This window comes from Sparus aurata, chromosome 10, assembly GCF_900880675.1.
Source record: "Sparus aurata chromosome 10, fSpaAur1.1, whole genome shotgun sequence".
Classification (NCBI taxonomy): Eukaryota; Metazoa; Chordata; class Actinopteri; order Spariformes; family Sparidae; genus Sparus; species Sparus aurata.
This window is the reverse complement of record NC_044196.1, coordinates 13459884-13472634: the sequence shown is the minus strand read 5'-3', so window position 1 is coordinate 13472634 and position 12751 is coordinate 13459884. Positions and strand designations below refer to the sequence as shown.

The 12751-nt window shown below is 45.9% G+C and overlaps 1 protein-coding gene across 3 annotated transcripts in view; it reads right to left on the bottom strand.

Annotated features, from left to right (window-relative positions):
• Positions 1 to 12751, bottom strand: part of clcn5b (chloride channel, voltage-sensitive 5b) — a 31190-nt gene that overhangs the window by 6394 nt on the left and 12045 nt on the right. For all 3 annotated transcript variants that reach the window (XM_030431436.1, XM_030431435.1, XM_030431437.1), the window contains 12 exons: positions 10192 to 10376; positions 9364 to 9463; positions 8580 to 8767; positions 7979 to 8101; positions 6844 to 7050; positions 5903 to 5983; positions 5061 to 5295; positions 4772 to 4947; positions 4501 to 4641; positions 3340 to 3526; positions 500 to 642; positions 194 to 343 (listed from right to left, as the gene is read on the bottom strand). In XM_030431436.1, coding sequence (XP_030287296.1) covers positions 194 to 343; positions 500 to 642; positions 3340 to 3526; positions 4501 to 4641; positions 4772 to 4947; positions 5061 to 5295; positions 5903 to 5983; positions 6844 to 7050; positions 7979 to 8101; positions 8580 to 8767; positions 9364 to 9463; positions 10192 to 10376 — 1916 coding nt within the window. The remainder of the gene's footprint in view (positions 1 to 193; positions 344 to 499; positions 643 to 3339; positions 3527 to 4500; positions 4642 to 4771; positions 4948 to 5060; positions 5296 to 5902; positions 5984 to 6843; positions 7051 to 7978; positions 8102 to 8579; positions 8768 to 9363; positions 9464 to 10191; positions 10377 to 12751) is intronic.

The following is a 12751-nucleotide window of genomic DNA, read 5'->3' as shown; positions in this document are numbered from 1 at the left end:
GGTTTTTCAGTGTATTCTTTGTTTAGGCGGTTCAAGAAGTCGGGAGAAGCATCTGCAAACATTTTGCTTTAATATAACCACATGTGCTTTCTATATTACTGTGTATTTTGTTTTTTTTTCCCCAATTCTCTGCCATGCATTCCTGCGTTATGATTTATTAAATGCTTTCACGTGTGAGCGCATGTGTCCATACCTCCACCTCTCCTACAGTCATGCCATCCTGCGTGAGCACAGCCAGCGCCGGGTCGGACCTCCTGGGCCTCATCACGTCCACCGCCAGGCTGCTGTGATCGAACTCCTCTTTGGGCTCCAGGAACGGGTATCCGTTGAGCCTGATGTGAGCCTGCGGAGACGTCAGAATGAGCCTCTTAAAGCCAAAGCGTTTGACGGCGTGTTTGTGCAACAGCAGGCAATCGCAAACAAAGACTCCGCGGTGCAACTTCAAAGTTCGGAAATACGCAACTGAGCGGCTCCAACGGCCACATCACACAAACCTCACCTCGTAAATCCCCTCCCTTCCAAAAGCATCTGCCACCCATTTGCTGGTCATGGTGGCGGCCATGAGTGGGACGATGTACTCGAGGCCGCCAGTCAGCTCAAACATGATGACGACCAGCGACACCGTCATGCGAGTCACTCCACCTGGAGGCGGACGGGAGGAGGGACATGTAAAAACAACAAAGCAACAGATTCATTAGTAGAATTATTACTACAGTTTAATAATGCTGCTAATGAGAAGCTCGTCTGGATGAACAGAACAGCTGCAACATTCATCAGCACGTAACGCGATATTTCTGACATTTGTTCATTGAAGGTTTGACCTATTTTTTTTTTTTCATATCACTGGTTCCACTCATCATAACCTTGTTAGGTGTGGCCAAAAAATAAACTTCTTCTCCTCCTCCTTCTCCCCTTTCTTCTCCCCATCTTCCTTTTCTCTCTCTCCTTCTCCTCCCTCTTCTTCTTCTCTTTCTTCTCCCTGTTCTTCTCCCTCTCCCTCCTCCTCCTTCTCATCCCTCTCCTTCTTCTTCTCCTCCTCCCTTATCTTCCTCCCTCCTCTTCTTCTCCTCCCTTCTCCCTCTCCTCCCTCTTCTTCGTTTTCCTTCTCCCTCTTCTTCTCTTTCTTCTCCATGTTCTTCTCCCTCTCCCTCCTCCTCCTTCTCATCCCTCTCCTTCTTCTTCTTCTCCTCCTCCCTCTTCTTCTCCTCCCTTCTCCCTCTCCTCCCTCTTCTTCTCTTTCTTCTCCATGTTCTTCTCCCTCTCCCTCCTCCTCCTTTTCATCCCTCTCCTTCTTCTTCTTCTGCTCCTCCTCCCTTATCTTCCTCCCTCCTCTTCTCCTCCCTCTCCTTCTTCTTTCTTCTCCCTCTTCTTCTCCCCCCCTTCTACTCCTTCTCCCTCTCCTTCTCCCCACTCTTCTTCTTCTTTCTTCTTCTTCTTCTCCTTCTCCCTCTCCTCCTCCACCTCCTGTGACCTCCTTCTTGTAAATAACTAGCTATAGTCAGGTGGACATGAAAGAGGTTTCATGTGTGTGTTATATATCCTTTTTTACGAGGATGAAAATTCCTTCCGTAAATCCGTAAGTCCATCCGAAATGTAAAACTGGAGGTGATTATGGGATCTGAATCGTTCCTTGGTGTGAGTTGTTGTACGGTCTGAAAAAATGTTTATAGATTTACATTTACAAAGCTGTGAGTGATACTGAAATAAAACAACAATGGTTAGATTGATAAAACTGTAGACATGAACTTAACTCTGGGTTGCTATTATTCACAAATTCTCTCACGGATAAAACACTGTGAGTACATTTAATCTTTGGTCATGAAAAACAGTCAAAGCTAAAAAAAAATAAAACGTATCGATCACATCCACCCGGCACTTCTGTTGATGAGTTTCCACGAGGGTCCAGAAAAATGTCTGAACGCATATTTGGATCTAATACTTCATTCCCAAAGAAAAAAATACATAAAAATCGCATCCTTTGGAGGAACCGCTGCTCGACTTTGACAGACATTTTGAAAGCCGAATGAGGAAATCACAACCAGAGAAACAAATAAAAAGAGTAATGAAGAGAATTGGCTTTGAGTGATTCTCGGTCGTATTAACCGCCGCTTCGCGCTAGCTGGTAACCGACATTAACATAAATATATTGGGAACAGACTTCAGCCTCTAAACCTCGTCCCTGACCTACACGACAGGCGGATGCGGCCTTTTACCCCGATTGCTCTGCAGAAGTTAAAAACTCCTCTCCTCAAGCCAGGAATTTACTGCCCATCTGTTTCATACAGAACGCTTCCTGGAGCATGACGAGCCATCAGAAGTCTGTGTGCTGCGCCCCGTTTGCCCTGGCGCTGACGACGTAACCGGAAGGGGAAAAAAGAGGACGCTTCACGCTCATCATCCGTCAACACGAAACATACCAGAGAGCAATGGTGGATACGAGGGAAGATTTCAACTTCAACAGCCACGACCGACTGGTGATGATTTAACAAAAGAAGCCTGAAAGCCAGAAAAATCTCTTCTTTCAACAAACGGAATTCACTGCAAATGACCTGCATTTCAAATCATCTCCGTCTATAATTTAGCCTGGAAGAAAAGAAAGAAAAAACCTGTTTTTTATAAAAAAAAACAAAACTTCAAACTTGTTTATTTCCCCCTGGAACCAAGACGATGTCATATTCTGTAATTATATTCTAAATAACTCTGAGGGGACTCAAACCCACCGTGAAATTTTACCCAGTCCACCAATTTTGCAGCACTTATCTGGGTCCGGGGCTGCGATGGAAGTCCACATGTCCCTCATCCTACCCCAGGGTTCGTACACATTTTTCAAGGTCAAATTCCAGCACTTTTCAAGCACTTTTAAGGGTCATTTTTAAGATTTTCCAGCACCTTACTGCTGGGGTAAAATACGTATCCAAAGGAATATATATACTTGTGATTTTTTTCTTCACTTTTTATCACAATTATGTACATTGTATTATGCTGTAAACATCTAAAATAATATTCTATAATAGCAAAAACTTCAGAAATTAATTATCCAGTCTGATCCCAATTTTGTAAAAGACACAGAGTTATAATGTCAAGCACTTTCAAGCACTTAAACTAAAATCCAAGTACTTTTCAGACCTTGAAAACACAACATTGAAATTCAAGCACTTTCAAGGATTTCAAGCACCCGTACGAACCCTGCTACCCGCATGCAGCTGCTACCCGGACATCCCGACACTGAACACGTTCGCTCAGACCGACGATGATACCACGACGAATAACTAAGTAGGAAGATGCCTGAACGACCCTCCCGTCTACACCCCTGGTCTCTACGCCGCTCCAGCGCCTCACCTAAACACGCGGCGGCTCCGACCATGGCGTAGAGCCCCGGAGTGATGCAGTCCGCTCCCGGCGAGCACCACCCCTTGAAGATGAACGAGTCGTGGTTGTAGTAGGCCAGCTGCTCCATGCCGACTCCCAGCAGCCTGCCGGCGATGGCTCCCACCGCCATACTGGGGATGAAGAGACCGGAGGGAACCTGGGCGGAACAAAACGGACACCGAGTGTTAGATAAAAAGACTTTTCTCTCCCCAGTTAATAATAGCTGAGCTGCTATCACAAGGTTATTGGATTACTGCAAAATAGGACACATAGTACTGAAGATTAAGTCCCCCTTATTTAGTATTAATTAGAAGTAAATAAACATTTAATAAATGGTTAATAACACACTATAATACAGCTCCATGGAGCTAAAAGGACGTGTTAACAAATCTTTTTATAGATTCTTACGGAGACATCTTCTACAAAACTATTTTTTCTGAATTCCTACAGAAGGAGATACACATAAAAAAAAACACTTTAATTTACTTAAAACTACATTATAATACGTAATAACCTCTTTTCCAACACTTACATGCTGCTTTAAATGTATAAATTCACACCTGAATGTGTATTTTGGATGTTTTCTTTCTGTTAGTGTGAAAGAAAGAAAACAAACCGACTGTCTAATTAGACAATTGTGGTTTTCCAAGAGCGTTGCCAATTTAAAAGATGGTTAGCACCTCGGCTAATCGATCTTGACCGCTCGCTGTGTGACCGAACGCAGACGAGCGTCACAATTCTTCTACAAACGACGTCCAATTTCGCCGTCACTCAATTTTTAAAGCTTCCGTAGTTAAAAAAAACGACTGTGACCTCGTCTGAAGAACAATCTGTCTTCATAAACATGTCAACCCCCGCGTCGGTAACTCAATCCTGCAAGCAGGGCCACATGACAGTGAGTCATGCTGCTGTGACTCAGCGTACGAAGCATCCAAAAAAAAAAAAAGGCTCCCGAGGTTCGTTTACACTTCATCTGAACTGCAACGTGGGCCAGATGAGCAGCTTCAGTGAATGTAAAAGGATGACGGCGCTTTAAACAGTCTGCTTCCAGACAGCTGTCCCTGCGGCATCCTCACACGCTATGTTCCCGAGTGTGTCGTGTGTGTGTGTGTGTGTGTTGTTCCAACCAACCTTCATGCCAAAGGTGATCACAGTGATCATCATCTTGAAGACTAAGGCCAGGGCCAGCTGCCACAGAGCCGTGTACAGGCCTTCTCCCGCGGGCCGGTCAGCCAGACTGTTGCCGACACCTGTTTCTGATGTGTTCGCTGGCTGCACAGGGAGAAGACGATGGAACGGAGACAAACAAAACAAATATTAAAAGGAAGAGAAGGGAGTTGGGGAAAGAAAAAGGCAATGAAATCAGTTTGAAATGACTCGACGAAGGAGGCGACGGCTGTACCTGTTTGTAGCCGCAGAGCTGAGACGAGTCGAGCAGGGAGCAGTCGTTGAACAGCTCGGAGATCAGCTCGGCGCCGCTCATTCTGGTGTAGCTGTTGGGGTAGGCGACCAGAGCGGTCAAAGCCGCCACCACCAGCACCTCGATGACGGGGTAGTGGCCCAGACGGGTGGATTTACCTTCGAGAAGGACACGGAATGATTAACAGGCGCCGTGAGGGGACAGGGTTTCATTTAAAATCGGTAATGAAACCCTTTCACCCACAAACACATTCCCTCCTCTCGCTACTCACGGATCTTGCACCAGGCGATGTTAGCCCTGATGAACAGCGCCCCCCAGAGGCCGCCGAAGATCCCCAGCAGGATGAAGGGGGCCAGCTCCACCAGGTGCCACGGGGCGTGGAACTCCACGTAGAACAGCACCAGCCGGCTGTTTCCGAACGGGTTGATGGAGCGCAGGGTGAAGGCCGCGACCAGGGCGGCGAAGAAGGAGCGCCACAGGGTCTTCAGGGGGAAGTAATAACTCACCTGAAGGAGGGAAAAGAAGAGAAAGAGTCTGTCAGAAAAGAGAAACTCTGGGTCTGTGAGTGATACTGGAATAAAACAACAATGGTTAGATTGATAAAACTGTAGACATGAACTTAAATCTGCACAAAGCTATTATTCACAAATTCTCTCATGGATAAAACAAAAAACGTGGCGCTTTTTACGGCTCTCGAGGTTCAAAGCCGCCCGTCTTAAGCCAACACGGATTGGATGGATTATCAAGCCGCCAAGACTCATTTATTTCCCAAAACATCACTGTCAACACCCGTTCGCAGTCCATTATGTCACAGTTATCTGCCGCTGGCGTGCGAAATCCGGCATGCGGTCACATGTTGAAGGAAAATTAAACAAATGGACAAGAAAATAAAAACCCCATTCAGAGCGCTTTTCGTTATCTGGAGCCGATCAAACGGCTGGCGCTGGTTCTGAAGATCGCTCACTGATTCGCTTTAATTCACAAATTCTGCCTCAGAGTGTGTGTTGTGTAAATTTTTGGGTCTTGTGTTGCGTCAGAAAATCCTCTGAGGATTCACAGGACAAGGAATTGAGTCGGTGAATCAGAAGTGTTGATAAAAAGTTTGTAAATCACCTCCTCCAGGCTGAACAGGACTCCTCCGATCGGGGCGCCGAAGGCCACGGACACGCCCACTGCTGCCGCCGCCGATAACACCTAGAAACACAAGGAAAAACAAACGACTGCCTTAAATGGAGCGGAGCTGCGTTACGGAACAACTGACCACAACTCTGGAACCAGTTCTGGAGTCTATTTTGATTTTCCTCTAATTCTATTAAACTGAGGGTTTTAAGTTAAGACAAACAACTTGTATTGATTTAGTGAACAGACGTTCTCCATAAATGACGATTCCAGCGCTGCGGACGATTAATCAAGTAGCTGTCGGCAATTTAAGTGTCTGACTATTTGGATTATTAATGAACCGGTCAGAAATGTGAATGTTTTATGGTTCTGTTCCTCCTCTGAGAACGACATCTGGGTGAGGCAACTTTTTTTTTTTTAAAGCTTTTGCTGACATGTTATAGACCAAAGAACTAATAGAGCCATTGACGAAACAACCAAGACATTAGTGGACAAAGAAATCAATCATTAGTTGCAGCTCTAGATAAGAGTCAGAACGAGGTAGTGTGATCAAAAACAGGAGCTACCAGTGGTTCTGTGTTGAAAGGCAAAATACAACAACAGTTCAACAAAGCAGACATTTTAATCTATTCTTGTGATATGAAGTAAAACAATGTAAAGTAAAACAAAAAATAAGACTACAGTTGAAGATTATCGTTCCTTAGCTGCTGTTCCTCTACACAGTATTTCAGGTAAGAAACACAAATATTCCTATAAAACGATAAAACTTCAGAGTATTTTTCCACCATGTGTGGCTGTACATCTGTTAACACTTTCTAAACAATAAGACATCCATCTCATGAGCGTCTCTCTCCAGCCCAAAAGACTAGAGCACCTTAAATCCATCACCCTCGAATAAAATCTCATTCTACACACACATCTGCCTCGACGCCTACCTCTCGCCGCTTGGCCTCGTTCTTGCGGTATTTGGTGAACAGGTGACACAGTATGTTGGCGCAGCAGCAGGCCACGTGCACCAGAGGGCCCTCCTTCCCCAAACTGAGCCCGGAGGAGACGGCCAACACCAGCGTGATGGTCTTGATGATCAGGGTCCACTTCCCAAGGTAGCCTCGGATGATGAAGCCGCTGAGGATGGTTTTAATCTGAGAGAGGGAGAGAAAGAGAGGATATGAGACGAGGAAATGTTTACGTTTGGGAGGGATTGGTTTAGAGATGCGCACTCGAGGGTATCAACTGAGAGAAAGTTAAGAACGTAAACACCGAAGGCAGGGAAGGAGAGGAGTTTGTGTCGAGGATGTTTGTCTTATAAATAAGCAGTTAATCTGGCGTGCGTGGGCACGTCGACCAGCGGCTGACCTTCAGGAAGAGCGGGGCTCGAGTTCCGCGAAACTGGGGATGAGAGCAGCGAGCGGCGAGAGAGGAAGAGTTTGTGTGTGCAGGCGAGAGTCGTGTTTGTGTCTTTTCGATCTGTATATATGAAAAAAGGGCGGATCGGTTTGATAATGTTTGCGCTCCGTGAAGTTTTCCACTTGCGTTTCCAGAGTGTAAGCAAATCTGCAGCTTTTCACTTCCTCAGAATAAAATAAAAAAGAGGGAATGAACGGAGATGAGAAGAGAAAGTAAACACTGACGGCAGGAGAGAGCAGGAGACCGGTCAGGCTTTTGGGTTTCATTCATTTGGCTTTATTTATAAAAATCAAAGCAGCATTTGTTTCAAGATGTCCATCAAATATAATTGATCTGTTACAGTGTTTAGAGTTTGGATATAAAAAATCAAAGCGAACCGATGCTGTCAGGAAAAACAGCTGGGTGATGTGGAAATGAAGCTAAACAAACAAAGAAACGTGTGCGCTTTTGAGATTTTTTGCCAAATGTAAACACTCGGTATCTTCTTGTAACTCGCTCTTCAGGGAGGCAACAAATAAAACCTTGAGAATAATCACATAATTATGTGCAGCTAAGAATCCTGTTCAGCATCCTGTCCACGGACAAACAAGAATAACGAGCGCACACAGTGAAATACATGAAAATGTAAATGTGTGAATGAGAAACAGCGTGTTGCAGTTTTACCTCTGGTATTCCTGAGCCGCATGCGTACGGAGCGAAGGCTCTGACCAGTATGACGGCCAGGAAGGAGAAGAGTAACGCCCACAGGATGTACATCAGGTAGTTCACTACGTAGGCAAACGCACCCTGCAGGGACAAACACACACATAGATGTGATAAATAAACACACAAGTTACAGGAGCATAAACCTTTAAGTTTGAATGTTTCATTAAAAAAAAGCTGTTTTTCAGTTATTTAGCATCTCGGGCTCAGCTGTGGTGTTATGTTGTGTCGTGACCAGTGGGTGGAGCCAAAGTACTGTGACAACTACTGTTGGAGGCATCAGAAAATGTGAGTCTGGCTGCATCCCACTTATTTTATGTGTGGATGTGTGAGTGAGGAAGAGCACGACTGCATTTAAAATCTGGCTGGACGTTGAAGAGTGTATCTGGCCCTCATGTAGCAGCAGAAACTCACCGACAAGATGAAAAGAGTAAGACGATAAAAAAGGAAATATTTCATGGAATTAATTTAGTTTTCCTGCTTCATTCACACTAAGAAGTTTGGATTCATTAGCCAAACTCAGGCTTGAGACGTGGATCACAGGTGTGTAAAGTCATCTCACCTCCGACGTCCCCGTTATGAGCTCGCCCCAGCTCTGCCACTGCGGACACCGGTCCCTCTCCTGAAACGTCGTCTCGTTGGACGTCCAGCAGCAGTGCTCGTGGTTGAACCAGAAGCCGATGAGGCAGACGCCGTCCTTCATGTCCGTCAGCCAGTGGGCTGCGATGTCGATGCCGCCTGCCAGAGCGCCTGGAGGAGACGAGGACGGGTTTGAGGAAGAGGAGATAATATTCAGCGAGACATCGTCCATCATCAAATCTTTCTGTTCGCGCTCGTGTTCTGTGCTACTTAACTTTTTTTGCTTGCCAGGTAAAGAACAAGAGAGAATTACCTGCCCTGGATTCTAGCCAACAGCATGAATGGTGAATCTCTTTACAAATATGTCACGCTGCCTATTTTCAGTACAATGTTGGAGCTATTTTGTGGAACTGCACCTGCTGTCTGTCACCACCTGGGAATTAACTTTCAGCTGACGCGGGCAGCAGAGAAACAAGAGGAGAGAGGAATGGAACAGGTACGGCCATTTTGTTGGGAGTTTGGATTTAAATAATAGCAACAATGATATCTGTCTGCTGCTGAAACTGAAACCTCCCACACACACAAACAAGCTGAGAGGAAGCTGGATTGTGGCTTTCTGGAGCCTCCGTAAGAATACCTCTCCGCTCCACAGCACGCAGCTTCCAAAGAAACAACTGCCCTTAAAACTTTCAAGATCATTAAACTTCATGCTTTTGTAACCTGATCCGGTCGTGAAGCATATTTAAGGGCTGAATGTTTGGCAATACCTGACATGAGTCCCACCAGCAGCATGAGCAGCCACCCTGAGAAGGCATCGCTGACGCTGTGCAGCAGAGCCACGGTCGACTGTCGGCTCTTCTTGGTGATCTGGGCGGACGCAGAGAGGAGAAAGTGATTATTGATTATATAGTTTGCTTCATATCCTGTGTCGGATTACATTACACACCACTGTAGCAGCTGAAGCTCGCTCAGAGCTGAAACAAGACACCTTTATGTTATTCTAGCTCAGATTATATTCATGTAAACCGACCTCAGGTAAAGTTTCTTAGATATTTGTCTGTTTTTACCCTTAAATTTACCCTCAAATATTATATTTCCAACATTTCCATAGTCAGAAAGGTGCATTTTCAAGCTTTTGCAGCAACTTCTTCACATCAATCTGTTTCTATACATTCTCAAAATGATTATCCCTCTCTGTGACATCAGGGAAAGGGGTTGAGAAGTAAAAGGGAAAACATAAAACATCCTTGGAAACACCACATGTAAAATCTCGTATTTTCAAGGACTTCCAGCCTTTATCTTATAAGCTTGCTGCAGTAAAAAACCAGGGAACGGCCTCCGCCTCAGCAGCCGAGGCAAAGTGCATGACCTCGATCCTTCGGTGTTGATGTGTGAATCTGTGGAGCTGTAAATATAAAAACTCTGAGCAGGGCGTGAAGAGGACAGTCGCCTGTTGTGTTAGAGCAACGACAAACTGGAGTTTAAACCTCTCACCTGCTATAAAGATGTGCGCTGACTGCAGCTCTGATAACCGGAGAGGATTCTTCACCTCACTGTGATCTACTCAAAGTTTTTAAAAAAAAACGTCTTCGTACCTCTCGGTGTCTGTCGCGGTCCTTGCTCTTCTCCCTGACCCAGTCGATGGTGTTGAAGTCCTCGTAGGTTCCCAGTCCGGGCACCGGGTCCTCCAGCGGGTCCACGAGTTTGCTGGGGCCGTTCCCGTTCATACCGGCTGCTCTGCTGGTGCTGCTGCTGCTGCTGCTGTACTCCTCATAGCATCCTGGGAGGAGAGAGAGGGAGAGAGAGAGGGAGAGGGAGATTTGAGACGCACATTAACATCTTCACACACAAATACCAGCCGCCATCTTGATACCACATTGCTCTTAGCTCGATGGAGTCATTCAGTCCGTTTCCTGGACGTTATTCGGCGACCCACTTTAGCTTTTTGTTTCAACCTGCCCGACAGAACTAGTGGACAATCAGTCCTCGCTCTGCCGCTCCCTTCCACTGACGATCACACACCCTCTGCAGTGAAACACAGAGAGATGTTCTCTGGTGCTACACCCTTCCTGTACGCACTGACTCTGGTGCGATCTCTCATATTTAATGCAGACCTACTAATGCTGCTGCTGATTGATTTACGGTCGGCCCGAGACTCCGAAGCAAGACGCTGGACTTTTAAATTCCCCATGTCTGAAGCGTAAAGCTCAGAATTTAACTAACAAACAGAGCACTTTTTCTTATTTTTCCACATTAGGAAAAGAAACATTACTGCGCAGGAAGAAAACAATGAAAGTTTTAACCCTTAAAGCAGGTTGTTAGTTTTATTCTCCGATTGTCCATGTGCCTAAACATCCTAGGTTAAAACTTTCTCATCAAACAAGAGTATTTTTGTGCTTACCAACAGACATAACTCATGAATTGACTAATTAGCTTTCTAACAAAAAACGATCAAAGAGCCTCGAGTAGATCTCGGCTGCATCCTTTAACCACAAGCTGCCTCCGCATGCGGCTCACTTTGCCGCTGTGGGAAAAATCCAAAGCCGCATTTTCTGCAGACATCATAAAAGACGCTGCTGATGAGAAAAAGTCAACAGAGGGGATACAGATACAGAAGAGGCAGGGTCGGGCATGTCAGCGTGTGTGTCGAGATGTCGACCAGAGGTAGAATGAGAAGCGGAAGGGAAGAAGCAAGGTGAACACAAAAGAAAGGTAGAGATTTAAGTAGAATCAAATCGGGTAAATAAGAGAGTGTATATGTGTGGGAAACACTGCCTTCACAAACACACATATAGAGGTGCTGAACTCCCGCAGTGTTTCCCACACATATGCTGAACTGATTTCAACATATAGTCCCAATAACACCGACTCTAATATCCATGATCTGCACGGTGACAGCCGACGGCGCAGCTGGAGGCCGACTCGCCGTTTGTCAAGAAGACAAAAAGGCCGCGCGGTGTTTATTTCACCTCAGAAACACAGAAGTGTTGCATGTAACAAGCAACAAAACTGCTGATTTCACTTCACTCTGAGCCTTCGGTGGGGCTCGACATGTCTGAGGGTTAAGCGAGGAGATAATAAGGGAAAAAAAAAAGCTGCACTGAAAACATGAATCCCTCGAGGGAGAAGAACATTAGTGCAAGATGTGAGCTCGCGTTGGGCTCCAAAATCCTAATAAAGAAGACTCTGCTCTTGATGGACACATGGACCAACGGAACTTCAAACGACCTTAATACAAACCTCATGTGAAACCTCTGGGATTAAAAGAAAGTTACCACACATTAGCCTAGTTCTGTCCTCCAGTGACGGGTACGTCAGCAAACACATGCTTTCACAAGTTTTGAGGAAGCGCTTCAAGAAGCAAACCCACAATTTGTGCTTAAAAAGAAAACGGGGAGACGTGTTATCAGTAACCCACTGCTGCGATACCGGTGACATGATTCTCGTCTGTCTGCCTGCCTGAGCTATCGTCAGACGGCGGCAGCCAATCACTGACGGAAACAGGAAACAACACAGGAAGTGAAGCCAAGTCTAACCCAGACTGTACGCAAGCGAGGGAAGACAGACTTAAGATGAATCGTTACGGGAGCAAAACACACATCTGAGCTGAAATGAAAACGTGTTAGTGGAAGACGTGCTGCTTGCTGTCTGTGTGGAGGAAACACGAGTATCACTGAGCTTTTTCTGAGAAAAGAGAGGACAAGAACAGTCCGTTAGGCGGGTTTTCCAAAGTGGCATCGTCACTCAGCTGTTGTGTTTTTCCAGGAGGAGACCGACACAGCCTCCCCTTACTTAGCATTCCTTCACATTTTCCTGTATAAAATGCCAGAGTCCTAAACGACGGCATCTCTGCTTCACAAACACCTGCTGCCGTTTCTCACACAACGCCCGAGGGAGGAGAGAGTTGGCGCGGTCACACAAAGGAGCGTTCATACACCTGAGCGGACGAGTTCGACTGGTTTCACCGGCAGGAATGTTCAGGGCGACGCGTCTCTCGTCAGTCAGACACAAGAACACCCGTCTGATACGATCTACCCTTTACGTGACGCGGCTAAATCAACAACATTCACGTGATTGCTTCACATTGTACCGCAGATTAAGTGGCCAATCATCAACAGGGTTCAACAGCGATGAGATATTTCAGTGACTGCCAGA